Consider the following 15,615-nt stretch of genomic DNA (forward strand, 5'->3'; position numbering starts at 1 on the left):
CTTCCAGGGCTTTAACTCCTTATGGGGGTAGAAAGCCTCATCTCTCCTACAGAGCAGCTGGTGGTTTCAAACTGCTAACCTTGTGGTGAGCAACCTGTGCATAACCCACTACACCATTGGGTGGCACATAGCAGAGGGTCACTTAGCCATTTGGCGAATTAATGAGTGGAAATGAAATGAATGAATGAAGTTCAATGACAGTTCTGAGAAACGATCTTAAAGTTCTTTCAAACTCAGATCCACCATTGCTCCGCTTTGTTAAGACCTTGCCATCTGGTAGTCCCCAGCCACCGTGGCTGCAAAAGGACCTGCGCTGCTGGGGCTCTGCCGTGTGGGGGTGGGAGCCGGACGGTCAGGTCCCAGAGGGAGGGAAACGGGTGCGGAGGAAGGTGCTTGTCCAGCCCTCGCTGCCTCCTTCCCAGGAAGACACCAGATGGAGGGAGCACAGTGAAGTGGAGGAAAACAAGCCTGCAGCCTGGGGTTGGATGTATTTTTACTTCAGGTGTGACGTGGAAACCATGCAGGTGTATTTTTAGCCCTGCCCAGTGGGCGGTGAATTTGCCTGGGTTGCCTGGGAGAGGACTTCTACTTGATACTAAATTGAAGCGGCATCTGTTAGGGTTCCTGGGCTCCCGCCCAGAACTCCTCCCCCAAGTGGTTTGGCAGGACCATTCTTGGCAAATGTGAAGCTCGGGGCAGGTCACAGTCTGCTCTGTTCCTCTCTTTTTCTCCTAAACACACGCGCTTATAAACACCCATCCTAGGACTTTTATTTTCCTTCTTTTTAAATGTGAAATCTCAGGAACGTGAACGTTGAAGCCTAGAAGTGTAAAATTACCAAGAAATGAAAACTTGTTTCCTGGTGAGGCTTTCACTCCCTGCCTCTTCATTTTAAGGAGAGGGATCCCAGAGAGAAACGAGAGGGGGCACTTCAGAGGTCCTGTAGCTGGTGAGAGGTGTGCAGGGCTCTCGATCTGAATTGCCAGATACGCAGCCTGTCCTCAAAGAGAAAGTACTTCAGAGGATGGGATTGGGTGGAGAGGCATGTTCCGTCCAACTGTCCCTGTCACTGACAGAGACCAGGCCCCGTTGATGACATTGGGTAAGCCAGCAGTAGGCCCCACTGCACAAACTTGCCAAGTGCGTTGAGATGTGCTTACTGCAGCGAGGGGTCTTGGGGTGGCACAAGTGGTTTGTCCCAACTACTAACCTGGATCCACCCAGAAGTACCTCAGAGGAAAGGCTTGGCAATCTACTTCTGTAAGGATCATAGGCCAGAAAAATCTAGGGCTGAGTCAGGATTGACTTGATGGTGACAGGTTTGGGGTTTCTTTAGGTCCATTGCATATAAATGTCCCATTTTCCTGATAAGCAAACTGAATTACCATGGGTTAAATAAATCCACCAAGCTGCTAAGTGGTCCAGTTTACGAAAAGAAAAAGGCTAATCCATGTTTGAAGCTGGATATCCAAATTCCAATTCATGTATTCTTTCCTCTCGCCCATGTAATTTGTTGTTGTTAGGAATGACTATTAGCATCACGTCAGCCTCTTCTCTTTTTTCTCTTTTGGGGTGCGGGGAGACCGAGTCATAATTCACCCTGGTAGCTCAACTGAATTTGTCCTTAGAGGGTCAGGACTGTTCCACATCACAAGGGTGTATCGGGGGCAGGGAGGGAGGGAGGGCACACTGGGAATGGAGGAGCAAACAGTGAGTGTGCAGTGAGGAGGAAGCGCTAGAACTCACTGTCAGGAGCTTACACAACTCTTTCTAAAAGTGACTTAACAGAGGGAGTGTACGAGATGTGAATTGTATATGAAGAAAACTACTAAAAAAAAAAAGGAGAAACCAAAGTTAGCCAATGGCTACCGTGGGGGAAGGCGGAAGAGTACTTGCTCAGGGGGCACCGAGTTGATGTTCACGGTGGTGGAATAATTTGTAAAAGGACATCAATAAAGGTTGCACAGCCGAGTGTCATCAGTGCACTGAGACGTACACGTGGATGGTGGTGAATCTGAGAATGCGCTGTGTGTATCTTTCCCACAGGTAAGAAATAACAAGAATTACACTAATCATCAAAACAAGGAAGGAGAAAATGTGCTAAAATTAACTGTGGTAACGACTATACAATACTCCTTAAATAAGACTGAACTACTGAATTGTATGGTATGTGGAAGAAATGCCAACAAAACTGTAAAACTGGGGCCAGAGCGTGGCACCCCATAGGACTTGACTGGAGGACACGCCTAGGGGTCAAAAATCAGACCTTGATCTATTTGCAGGTTTTTCTTTCTTTTTAAAAATTTAAAATATTTTCTTTTTTTTAATTAATTCATTATTTTATGGGTCATTGGTTTTCTTTTTTGTTGTCATCGTTTTGTTTTCTTTTGTTGCTCTGTCTTGCTATGCCTTGTTTTTTTGGTGCATATTATTATATCTACAGATCTATCTAGATAAGATAAGCTGGATGAACAATCTGGAGGAGAAAACAATAGGATCGATGGTTCCAGGGGGACATGGGAGATGGGAAGGAGGGGGTAAGGAAGTGGTGTTGACCAACCCAGGGACAGGGGAGCAACAAGTGATCCAAAATTAGTGGCAAAGGGGGTGTGAGAGGCCTGGTAGGGAGTCAGCAAGGGGAACGTAATTACTGAAACCCAATGAAATTACTGAAACCCACATGAAGGCTGAGCATGATAGTGGGACAAGAGGAACATAAAGAAAATAGAGGAAAGAACTAGGAGACAAAGGGTATTTATGGAGGTCTAAATGCTGGCATGTACATATGTAAATATATTCATATAGAATGGTGGGAAAATAGATCTACATGCATATACTTATAGGTTTAGTATTAAGGCAGTTGATGGACATGGGACCTCCACTCAAGTACTTACTCAATGCAAGAATGCTTTGTTCTATTAAATTGGAATTCCATGATGCACATGTTCCCAACACAATCGCTGAAGACAAATGTGTACATAAGCAAATGTGGTGAAGAAAGCTGATGCTGCCCAGCTATCAAAAGATATAGCGTCTGGGGTCTTAAAAGCTTGCAGATAAACAAACAGCCATCTAGCTCAGAAGCATCAAAGCCCACATGGAAGAAGTATACCACCAGCCTGTGTGACCATGAGGTGTCGAAGGGATCAAGTATCAGGCATCAAAGAACAAAAAGTTTTATTAGTGGGTGACCACCTTCCCGATATGATTACTGAAGACAAATGTGTACATAAGCAAATGTGGTGAAGAAAGCTGATGGTGCCTGGCTATCTAAAGATATAGCATCTGGCGTCTTAAAGGGTTGGAGATAAACAAGTGGCCATCTAGCTGAGGAGCAACAAAGCCCACCAGCCTGTGCATCCACGAGACGAAGGGATCAGGTATGAGGAATCAAAGAACAAAAATTCATATCATTGTAAATGAGGGGGAGTGCAGAGTGGAGATCCAAAGCCCATCTTTAGGCAACTGAACACCCCCTTACTGAAGGGTTGCAGGGAGGAGGCGAGCCAGTCAGGGTGCAGGGTAGCAATGATGAAACATACAGCAATCCTTTAGTTCTTAAATGCTTCCTCCTCCCACCCCCAGCCCCGCACACTACCATGATCCCAATTCTACCTTACAAATCTGGCTAGACCTGAAGATGTACACTGGTACAGATAGGAACTGGAAACACAGGGAATCCAGGACAGATGAGCCCTTCAGGACCAGTGGTGAGAGTGGCAATACCTGGAGGGTGGAGGGAATGTGGGGGTGGAAAGAGGGAACTGATTACAAGCATCTACGTATAACCTCCCCCTTCGGGAATGGACAACAGAGAAATGGACGAGGGAAGACATCAGACAGTGTAACATACGACAACATAATAATAATTTATGAATTATGAAGGGTTCATGAGGGAGAGGGAGTTGGGAGGGAGGGGGGGAAATGAGGAGCTGATTTAAGGGCTCAAGTAGAAAGCAAATGTTTTGAGAATGATGATGGCAACAAATGTACATAGGCGCTTGACACAATGGATGTATGTATGGATTGTGATAAGAATTGTACGATCCCCCAATAAAATGATTTTAAAAAACAACTATAAAACTATAAGATTTTTACACATCAAATGAGCTTGTGTCTGGTGAAAGTTTAAATGTTCCTACAGATCTTTTATTTTCATATTGGATTCCAACCCAGGAAAGCTTCTCCTAAGAAGTGGAAGGTTGTGCCCAAACGCAGAGACACAACTGCCACGGAAGTCTTCGTCTTAGGCTCCTTCCACTCCACCTTGCACAGGCCCAAGGGCCTAGGGCAGGCAGACAGCAGGCCTGTGATTACAAGATGGACCAGCCTGTCTCAGGAGGGCCTGCAGGAAACCCCACTGCTTACCAGAGCCTTACAGGCCTCGCTTGCTTTCTCTTCTCCCAGGCACAGGGAGGCGGCCAGGGCTGCTGGCTGTCTTCCCTCCTGAAGGTGAGAAGAGCCAGTCCAGCACTGACTGCAGTAGCTGGAATACATTTACGACCACTCATTGAGGGCCCTTCCTGTGCCCAGCACTGCCTGCTTTGGTTATCTTACTGAATTCTAACAGAGCCTCAGGAGGACAAAGGCACTGGGATTCCAGACTTCCAGATCTCTTATCTAGCAGTCAACCTCACCTTGGTGGGGCGCCTGGACTGCTCAGTTCTACCGAGGTTCAGCTGGTGAGCTGTAGAAGCAGTAGGCCCCACGGCCTGTGAACACACCTCTTCCCTAAGCCAGCAGCGTGCACAGGGGCTAGGCTAGGCTGGGGGAGCCTGCAGATGTGGCAGAAAGGCTAGGAAACAGGCTTTGCCTGATGCGGGGGGAGAACACAATTCTACTTTGCTTTATGGCTCCAGCAGGATCCGGGGCTTGACCATAATCAACAGCGAAAATGCATGAACTCTGCTGCTAGTGAGGCTGAACTGGTAAAAACCAGTTACGATCACAATGATCTACCCTAACCCCTCCCAGGGGGACGGACAACAGAAAAACGAATGGAGGGAGACATCGGTCAGTGTAAGACATGAAAAAAAATTTATCAAGAGTTCATGAGGGAGGTAGGGTGGGGGAGGGAGGGGGGGAAATGAGAAGCTGATACCAAGGATTCAAGTAGAAAGAAAATGTTTTGAAAATGAAGATGGCAACAAAGGTACAAATGTGCTTGACACAGTGGATGTATTTGTGGGCTGTGGTAAGAGTTGCACGAACCCTAATAAAATGACTGAAAAAAACCAAACCAGTTGCTATTGAACTTACTGACTCTGACTCATGGCAACCCCATGTGTATCAAGTCAAACTGCTCCGTGGAACTTTCAAAGTTTTTAAGAAGTAGGTTACCAGGTCTTTCTTCTAAGGTACCTCTGGATGGACTGGAGTCTCAGACCTTTCACTTAGTGGCTGGGCATGTTAGTCATCTGTACTTTCCTGGGACTCCCCAGTGGAAACAACTGTGTTACCATGTAGAAAGTGTCCAAAGAGGCCTCATCCAGAAAGCCCAGCCCAGGACATAGTCTGAGACTGCCCCAGCACCTAGTCCTGATGGCCGGACCTGAAGCATCTGCTTCCGTCTTTTCCTCTTGGAGGGGCCGTATCCTCCCACACCCAACACGTTCCCAGGCTCCCTCACCCAACACATTCCCAGGCGAGTGGTCATGCCATGCCAGGAAAGGCACAGGGTTAAGTCCTTGGGTCAACTTGCTAAAGCCAGAACACCCTTAGGTTACAGGGTGGAAGAATTTCTTTAAAGATACTTCATTAAGAACACCAGTTCCCAAGGTCCTAGCTATGCTGCTACTAAAGTCCAGTCTCCAGACATAAGAAGTTGCTACTAAATCCAGTCACAACATAATCCAGTCCCTCTGTGCAGCCCAACCTTGGGCTGCTTCCTCCCTCTCCATGTATGAGCCCCACCCCTGGGAAGGCAGCTGGGCTGTCATTTCTCCTGGGATTTGCCTTACTTGGGAGAAGCAGCGCAACTCTCCCACACTGAAAGCTTTGTCGTCAAGTCCACAAATATTTATTTTGAGCACATACCATATGAAGTGCCAAATATATTATAGCTACTTCATCTTCCTTCTCCACTCCCCGCATAGTTTTGTCTTTATTTTGTACCCTTCTTATAATGTAAAGCAGTATTTTACACATAGTAACTCTCAATGACGTTTTAACGAAGGGGTAGTGTGAACCCACCTGTCTGGCCATCCTTTCTAGTCGTCTCACAGTGTTTTCTTTTCCCCAACATTTAATACCAACCAACACCTACCAATGCCATGGTATTTCCAGTCACCTCGTACGCCGGTGAGCGTTGGTTGCTGAATAAGGAAGCCTGAAGAATTGGTATTATGGAAGAATTATGGCGCTGACAAAGGATACTGAAATACCATCGACTGTCAAAAGAACAAACACATCTGTCTTGGAAGGAAGACTGCCAGAATGCTCCTTAGAAGCAAGCATGGGAGCCCCGGTCTCCCATGCTGTGGTCATGTTATCAGGAGAGACCACTCTTTGGAAAAGGACGCGACGCCTGGTAAAGTCGAGAGGCCATGGAAAAGAGGAAGAGCCTTTCCAAGATGAAACGACTGCACCAAGGGAGCGGCTGCCCCAAGGAGCTCATCGGATTTAAGAATAATTCGGAGGATGACACGGGCTGGGCACTGCGTCGGTCTGCTGCACACTGGGTCGCTGTGGGTCAGAACCAGCCCAACGACATCTAACACTGCACCAGCCCCGCCCCGCAGAGCACTGACAGTGATCCAGGTTTCTAAAAAGCCCTCATGAGAATCCTTAGTGTGAGCTAATACATTTTAACCTGATTTTGAAAGCCAGGACATGGAGACATAGAAAGTTTAGGGACCAGTCGTGGAGCCAGAATTTGAACGCAAGTATCCTGAGTCCACAAACCACATTCGAAAGTACCAAAGGCACACAAGCTGGCCCCTGTGCCGGAAACAGCCAGACCATGGTTCCCTGTACCCCACTTCACCTGGCAAACACCAATCTGTCCGCCAGGCATTCGGGTATCTAACTTCGGTCTGTTGTTGCTATTGTTCGTTGCCATTGAGCCACTCCCAATTTACAGTCCGTGCACCATGGAATGAAAGGCTACTCAATTTTGCACCAACCCCCTCTTTAGTTGCAGAAGTGGCTCAGGCACTGCCAGGCGTCTGTCCTTCTTTCTTCCCCAAGCAAATGTGGATGGTAGAGGAACCCAGAGCGGACCAGGTAGGAACAAGTCCCATACGCAGAGGGCTTCAGGAACGCACGCTGTGTCATGGAATGAGAGCTGCTGTGAGGGTGTGGTTTGTGGGAAGATGAGACGGATACGGACTGGAAATGCTGTGTGGAGGGGGAAGTTCCTGGAAGCTGAGGAACTGAAGAGGAGGCAGCACAACGCAGGATTTCGTGAGCTGCCAGGAAGGAGTTAATTATCTGACATCCAGGAAAGGCAGGGAGCTACTGGGAAGTAGTGGGGAAGTTAGGGGTGAGGGTTAAGCTTTATTTACACAGTTGGGAAAAGATAGTATTCCTGGGTAGTACAAATGGTGAAAGCCCTGGGCTGGGAAAGCGAGTTTTGAGAATGATGAGGGCGGCGAATGTTTAAGTATGCTTTACACAATTGATGTATGTGTGGATTGTGATGAGAACTGTATGATTTAAAAAATAAATAAAATGATTTTTTTTTTTTAAAAGCACTGGGCTGTTAACGAAAAGGTTGGAGGTTCAAGGCCACCTACAAGTAACTCAGAAGAAAAGTCTGGTGATCTACTTCTGAAAAAGCAGTCACTGAGGAAGCCACGGTTATCAGTGTGGCGGCAGCGTTGATTTGGTGGCAACCAGTGGGATAGAACCAAGGAAAGGGAACATTCACGCGTAACCTCAAACATCTGTAAGATACTGGCTGTGTGCAGACACGGTCTGAGCACTAAGGGATGGAGAGATCATTGTAAAGGTAGCCTCTCCTGGGTCAGTGAGGACCACACAATGCAGGTTCACGGTTACCTTAGGTAAGAGTAGAACCATGCCAGTGAGTCGGCCGCCTGGAAGGGCTACCTGTTCAAAAACAGAGACTGCGTGCCTGTAGCTTGGCTGCATGTGTGCGGTCTGAACTTTAACTTGTTCCTCACTGGTAGCAGAGTGGGCCTGGTATTTGGCAGAGAAAGCCATCCTATTTGCTGGTATGGTGGCTGTGGTTTGGTCGCCTGTGGTAAAAATGATAAGAGTCAATTCTAGAAATTGTCTTGGAGAAGCCTCAACCTATCTGGAAGCAGTGGAGTGCTGACTCTCTGTAGCTGGGTAGAGGGACTGTGTGCATCGCTTCCCACTGTGTTTAGCAGCCTCACACTGTTAGTCTGAAATCGGTCAGGGTGGGTGTATTCACACCATGGAAATCAGCAAATGCTACAAATCAGGGCTTTCCCCGCCTCCAGAGAGCTAGTTTATCAGCATACCAGACCAGCATACAGGTATCATGCAGTATAGTGGGTGGCGTAGTAGATATACATTGGACTGCTAACTGCAAGGTCAGCAGTTCAAAACCACCAGCAACTCCAAGGGAGAAAGATGGGGCTTTCTACTCCCTTAAAGAGTTGCAGCCTCAGAAACTCACAGGAGCAGTTCGACCCAGTCACTGGGTCCTCCTGGATCGCTGTGAGTCAGCATCAACTCCGTGGCAGTGAACTTGTGTTTTGTGGGTTAGGCATTGGTTTGTGATCCACAAGGCTGGCCTTTCAGACCCACTACTTGCTCCTCAGAAGAAAGATGAGTCGTGTTGTTCCTGTGGAGCAGTGGTTCTCAACCTTCCTATACTGCGACCCTTTCATACAGTTCCTCATGTGGTGCTGCCCCCCCCACAACCGTAACATTATTTTCGTTGCTAATTCATCACTGCCATGAATCAGGCGACCCTTGTGAAAGGGTTTTTTAACCCCCAAAGGGGTCGCGACCCACAGGTTGAGAACCACTGCTGTCAAGGTTCACAGTGTCAGAGACCTGCCTAGGGTTGGTTTGAGTCAGAATCGACTCAATGGCAGTAGGTTCAGGGTTTGGCACATCTCATTAGGAGCCCTGCTCGCGCGGCGGCTCCAGCTCTGGGCTGCTAACAGAGAATCGGGCTGAGACCCATCAACCATGCTAGATGGAGCCGGCTGCTCCTCTGAAGACTGACCACCTGGAAATGAAGGGGCAGTCCACTTTGTCCCACAGGGTCACTGAGGGGAACTGACTGATAGCAAAGGGTCGGGTTTGGATGGGCTATCTCATCTAGTTAGTCCATTTTATTCAACAATATTGACTTAGAACATACTTCATCTAACCTGCGTATTCTAAGGTAGGGGTAAAACCATGAGCAAGAAGACATGAACCCTGACATCGTGGAGTTCACAGTGTAGTCTGGGAAACAGATACAATGTTCGAAGAGATGTACACAAAGGAGAAACAGATGCAGGGGCCATCTTGCCCTCCCCACCCATCCCTGCAGTTCAGTTCCCTAGCCTGTTTTAATGGAGAAGCCAAGCATGGCAGTGATTGCCCCGCGTCTCGCGTTCAGGCCCCCAGCCGGGCATTTTCTTATTACTAAGAGGGATATTCCGCCCGGCTGGACTTTTCGTGAGGTTTTCAGCCTTTAGGGAGACGGGGAGAAAGTGCACACCCAGCTGAACAGTCTGCAAAGGCAACCTCCTCCCCCACAAGCACCTGGTCCGGTCTCACTCCCAGCCACTCTTCTGCTCCCCAGGACAGCAGGGTTTCCATGGGAACTCAGTCACTTCAAAGGGGAATGAGGTACAGGGAGGGGAGGAGGGAGAGGGAAGCTGGATGAACTTCACCCTCTTGGCCTCCGTCTACCTGCTGCTGTTTCTGTGCGCTGCCACCCCACCGCCTACAGCAAACGAATCCCCAGGTCTCTGCAGCTAACACCGCGCTAGCACCGGCCTTCCACCACACTGTCCCCCAAACGCAGGGAGAAGGTGGGTGAGGGGGAGATGGTGGATAATCGTGGTGCAAGCTACACTTTGACTTCTCAGCAGGAAAGCCCAGGGTAGAGATGGGGGTCAGGGGTAGGGAAGAAGAGAAGTGAGCAGACTGTCTTAGAGCTGAAATTCTGAGCACTAGGTTTGCAGAAAGCTGTAGACAGCAATGAAAACCCCAAAGCCACTGGCTGAGTCCCCATGCGGATTAAAGCTCCAGTGAATGTCTTTTGACCACTAGCCAAGCAGGAATGTGAATAGTCTTGTCCTCAGGCAGAGTGCATTAGAAAGTGGATCAGCAGATGGGGTAAGATATGAAAATAATAATTTATCATTTACCAAGGGTTCACGAGTGTGGGAGAGGGAGGGGAAAGGGAGCTGATATCAAGGGCTCAAGTAGAAAGAAAATATTTTGAAAATGATGGCAACATATGTACAACTGTGCTTGATACAATTGACATATGTATTGTTTTAAGACCTGTAAGAGGCCCCAATAAAATGCTATATAAAAAAAGGACATGGATTTCCTCCATCCCCTCACCTGCCCGGGAAGAGCAGTCTCTTTAGGGGTAGGCCTTGACAGAGAACCCCGCCCTGGGGGCGCACAGTCGTTACTGCTTTGGTCAGAGGGTCCTGGATCCATTTTGCAAGCTGTCTAACATAACGTTCATCTCCCAATCATAGTCCAGTTCCCACTTCTGAAGTCCCACTTGTAACTGTGCTGTATTGGGCTTTGGCCCCTCATGCTTAGTGACAGTTTCCTCTGCCCTCCTCAGACCTCTGACTCACGGTAAACCCTGGGACGCCATCATGACCTCGTGCTAATTGTCACCCCCATCCTTATTCTATGTCTGTCCTGTTGAAGACTTCCTACATGTTCTCCCTAAACTATGTTTGAGGTCTCCTTTGTATCCTAAGGCAGGGTGTAAGCCTGAGGTGCCCCCACTCTTCTGCTTCTCTTCCTTAGACGACTCCTCAGCATTGTTCCCGGACCACAAACACAATGAATCATGACGTGAACTCAATCACAGGTGCTATGAGATTTCTATTGCAATCATTCCCCTGAACAGTAGCGCCTGGTTGCCTTGCTGATTAGCCCTGATGACGCCCTGGTATGATCCAATTAAGGGCAGACTAGACCTCCCCTTTCACCCTGCCCTTCACTCAGCCCCCCACCCCAGGCTCCCAGTGGCACCTCAACCAGGAAGCAGCACATTTCATTAGCACATCCTCATATGCAAATAAAACCTCAAGCGCTGGTAGGCTCCCTGCAGCCACAGGCAGCCCCAGTTTGTCACCTTGCCCCTTGATTCTCTGCAGAGGTGTGGCCAGAAAGGTGCTACCCACTTTTCCTTCCTCTGTTGCTGTGGGAGGAACCTGCATGGGGGCTCCCAAAAGCCAGTCCCAGGCACTAAGGTGAATGGACGGCGTCTTGTTATATTTATTGACGTGAAAGGCTGACTCCCTAATGTGCTTTGGAGCAGTCAGGCTGCCAGAGGCAAGCAGTTCTCATTAAAATTGCCGGACCCCCCCCCTTTACCCCCGGAAACTAAGCTCCCACCCAGTCATGCCAGCCCTGGCAGAGAGGGCAGCTGTTACTAATGGGAGGGGTGTGGTTGTTGGACATTGCTGGGCCAGAAGGTAGAGGAGGGACAGTAGCGAGGGCTGAGGGGCTATGTTTAGGAGATAAGTCGATGGCACCAGAATTGAAGGGTCTCCATTTTCAGGCTAATTTTCAGGGATAATGTGGGCAAGTGTTAGGGCTGTGGTGCAGAAGATCTGGACCTTCTGACGTAAAAAGGCACCCCTGTGGGCTGCTCCGCTGGGGGAGGTGGCCCGCCTCTCCTGCAGGGTAGCCTGGGTGAGGAATGAGGCTTATCTGGGATCCTAGGAAGGGATTGGGAGCCCATGGATTCCAAGGGTGGGACAAGGGGACTCAGCTGCTTTGCCGGCCCCTCCTTTGCATCAGACACAGGGACAGGTGCCCACATGAGCTTCCCATCAATTCTCTCGAACCTGCTGAGTAAGGAATCACTGGGCAAGCACAGCTCGGAGAGGCTGTGGATATGGAAAAAGCCAGCTTGGAGTCCAGGTTTGCAGAAACTTCTTGTGACCCCCTAGGGCAGTTGGATTTCAGGTCATCTTGTACCTGGTTGAAAGTGTAGGGGTGGAGTCTAACCTATTAATCAGGCCCCAGCCTGATAATGCCTCCTTGAGGGTGGGGCCTTTTAGAACTTTCAGATACTGGGAAGCCTCCCCCCCCCCCCCATTTTTCTCTCTTGGCCTTTCCTTGCTCACTGGGATTCTGTGTCTGACTCCAAGGACAAGCCCATGTGGGTCACCAACCTTGGGAGCTGTCAGTACCCTGCCATGTTCCTACCAACCTTGGACCCATGCAACTCTGCACCCACTGCCTGTCCTCTCCGCCCCCCCCCCGCCCTCCACCCCTCCCCCCCACACACACACACTTCTACCTTTCTGCGTCATTGGCCTGTAGCAAGATGAGTCTGAAGTGAGCTCCGGCTAGCATCAGGCCTAGGGACTAGAGGTGGACCGGGTCGGGATGCCTTCTTGATATAAAGTTCTCCCTTCCATAAATATGAGTGTCACTGGTTTCTCTAGACAAGCCAGCCTAACACACCCTATCACAGGGCCCTGCCTATCAAGGGTTTGGGAAGGTGTCTATAGTGTACTAATAAATCACTTGGGGAGCTTGTTAAAATTAGGTCGGGGTGGGGCTGGGGTGAGGAGTTTGAGATCCTGTATTTATAATCAGATCCCTAGAGATGGGATGCTGTTGGTCCAAGGACCATACTTAGTTTGGTGATGACCTAAATGGAACAAACCTCCAAGTTATCAGGTATGAGCAGTTTCCAGAGGCCATGCTACCCCACCCTACCCACTCCTTAAGCTCCCTGCAAAAGCGCAACAAGTCCACCACACATTGCTCAGGTGAATTTTCAAGTGGCTATGCAGCCTCATCTCTCAAATCCAGCTGCTCTGGCCACTGGAAGTTTCTAGAAAGAGCAGGCTTTACCTGGGAAGTTCTACCTCACGCCATTCCCCCCACGTCCCCCCAAACCTGGTAGACTTTCTTACTTTGCCTTTAAGACCAAATTCACACTCTAACTCCTCTAATAAGCTTCCATGTGACGGTGTTAACCACACTGCCATCATCTCTGGTTTGCCAGTCTGCCCGCGTCTGCAGAGACCGGGGAGAGTCTGCATTTGCTTACATGGGTCCATCTTCTTTCCCTTAGTCTAGCAAAGTGCCAGCATAGAATAATAGTAAGGGTTTCATTTAAGCGTGTGACAGGAAAGGGAGGGCAGGAGGGCCCAGGCCCATCCTGGGACGGCATCATCTACCTCCCTGACAGTCTCCCTGAGAAGTATGGTGACCAGATCCTGGATTCTGTTGGGGCCCAAGGCAGAACTCTCCATCTGCAGGCAGTCTCTGGCCAAGCCCCTGATGTGGCGATCTAGGAATCAGGGCTCACTGATCTGGGCTCCCGTTTGCTGGCACTAGAGACAGTCAGCTCATCTGAGTAACTAAAAGTAATGCCAGTGATAATAATAACAACAGAAAGCAGTACCATCATTACCACAAAGACCCTGTCACCTGGTGTGGGCACACAAAAGAATGAGGAAGGAATCAATCTTCTTCCTATGCAATTTGTTTTGACTGGCCCATTCTGCACGTCTTACTATTAAGACCTTCTGCAAATGCATGCCCACCATCGGCAAGTTGCACTTGTTGACGCATGGAAACATATGTTTGCACACACGTGAATGTGAGCAAGGGGTCTGGCTTTTTTCTTAGTGCCAGCACAGCATCTGTTCGTACTGATTTGGCCTGTTGGAGCCTCTTTCAGGACCTCTTTCACATACGTGCACCTTCCTCCCCAGCCAGGAACACTGATCTGGAGTCCTCTAAGGTAGGCAGAACTTTCCCTGAACCCATTCCCTCTGTGATGTACACAAGGGGTGTGTGAGGGCTGACACAGGGTAAAATGAGAGAGGCTGCCTGGCCAAAGGCTGGAGGCAGGGCCCCAGAACATAAGGCCATCATGAATCAGGACGTGGTCCAAAGACCAGTTACGTCACACCCACCTCTAGATGGGCCTGCTGATCCAGCATCTGAGCACGGAGTCCAGAAACAAATCTTTTAACAAGCCCTCCCATGCTGGGTATGCATCCTGAAGTTTGAGAACTCCCAAGTCCTTGATGGGGCAATGAGGCGTCCAGTGAGTTGCAGGGCTTATTACAGTGAAGGTGAGTATAGGGAGAGGGCAAGAAGAGGTTACTCAGTTGATGGGTCCTGATGTTCACTGATGGGTTCTTCTCTAGTTAGGAGGAGAAGGGAATCCTCTTGGGAGAGGCCGCCAGGCTTTCATATACTTCACAAACATTCACCTGAAGTCAAGTAACCCCCACGGGGTTTTGTAGGTTGACAGAGTGGGAAGGGCATTGAGGAGGGCAGTGTATGGCCACTGTCTGTGGTGCACCCAAGCCTGGCCTTCCCTGCATTCGCTCATGGTCCAGCTGAGTCTCAGGGAGGCTGCAGGGTCCCCTACCTGTACACAGCTCGCTTGTCAGCCTCCAGTTGTGCCTGGGGGTCAATGGGTGCACTGGGAACTGGCGTGCTGGCAGCAGCAGAGGGTGCTGAAATATGGACAGCCTGGGCCTTGGAGGGTGGCTGGGCAGTTGCTGTCATCTGCAGAGGAAAAAAAAGGGGCAGTAGTTAGCAAAGCCACGACAACTGGGTCCCGAGCTACAGTACGAGGTCTATTTTGGTCTGTCGTGTGTGTGTGCGTGTGTGTGTAATTAAGAGATGGCATGCAGCGCAAGTAGGGGTGCACAATGATGAGGGTCCACTTGTGTAGGCACTACACTGAGGGGAAATCTGGCTTTCCTTCCAGGGACAAAGCTCAAGAGAACAATTGAGGGCCATGCAGTATTAGGTGATAGACTACACACTATGGAAGAGTTGATTATTAATGTAAATGTAGTGACCTTTGGCCAGAAGTAGGGGGGAAAAAGAAGAAGAACCCTTTAAATTGCACTTATGAGTCATTGAGACTGTAATAAGTTCGATTTTATGGCCTTGAAGAGCAGAAAAAAGCTGAAATCTGTTCTCATTTGAGAAAAGGGTTCATTTATTTCATTGAATGCAAGCCAGAGGTAACAGTTCTGATGGTTTTGATTGATGATTAAATGGTTCTTCAAAGTTGGTTTACATGGCAACAGAGAAAAGCAAGTTCAAGTAAACCGGGGGCAGGTTTCTGTTTGAGACCATACAAACATTCAAGACACTGGTTTGCACACTTGTGTTTAGAGGTGCTTCTGGGCCCTCAATGTTGTGCTAAACCGAGAAACTTCTACATTATATATTGGGATTTCAGCCTGAGATTTTGTTGAAAGAAATGGTTAAATGGCCTTAACAATTTTGAAAACTGTCATGACAGAATTTAATGTGTTGATATTATATTTCCTCTAGTCAGATGGACCCCTAAACGTGTGAACGGTTAAAATGGCTCAACTGCTTTCTTATGTCTGTCTGTAAAAGGGAGTTTCCAAAACTTCATGGGGGAAAAAAAACCTTCATAGAAAATGAAGGCATATATATACTAAAAGACATGATGAAAAATAC

The 15,615-nt window shown here is 48.7% G+C and overlaps 1 protein-coding gene across 2 annotated transcripts in view; it reads right to left on the reverse strand.

The window, feature by feature from the left end:
- Window positions 1–15,615, reverse strand: part of PKNOX2 (PBX/knotted 1 homeobox 2) — a 428,541-nt gene that overhangs the window by 91,334 nt on the left and 321,592 nt on the right. For both annotated transcript variants that reach the window (XM_075564126.1, XM_075564127.1), the window contains one exon: window positions 14,540–14,679. In XM_075564126.1, coding sequence (XP_075420241.1) covers window positions 14,540–14,679 — 140 coding nt within the window. The remainder of the gene's footprint in view (window positions 1–14,539; window positions 14,680–15,615) is intronic.

The sequence above is a fragment of the Tenrec ecaudatus genome, chromosome 12 (assembly GCF_050624435.1).
Source record: "Tenrec ecaudatus isolate mTenEca1 chromosome 12, mTenEca1.hap1, whole genome shotgun sequence".
In the NCBI taxonomy this organism is placed as follows: Eukaryota; Metazoa; Chordata; class Mammalia; order Afrosoricida; family Tenrecidae; genus Tenrec; species Tenrec ecaudatus.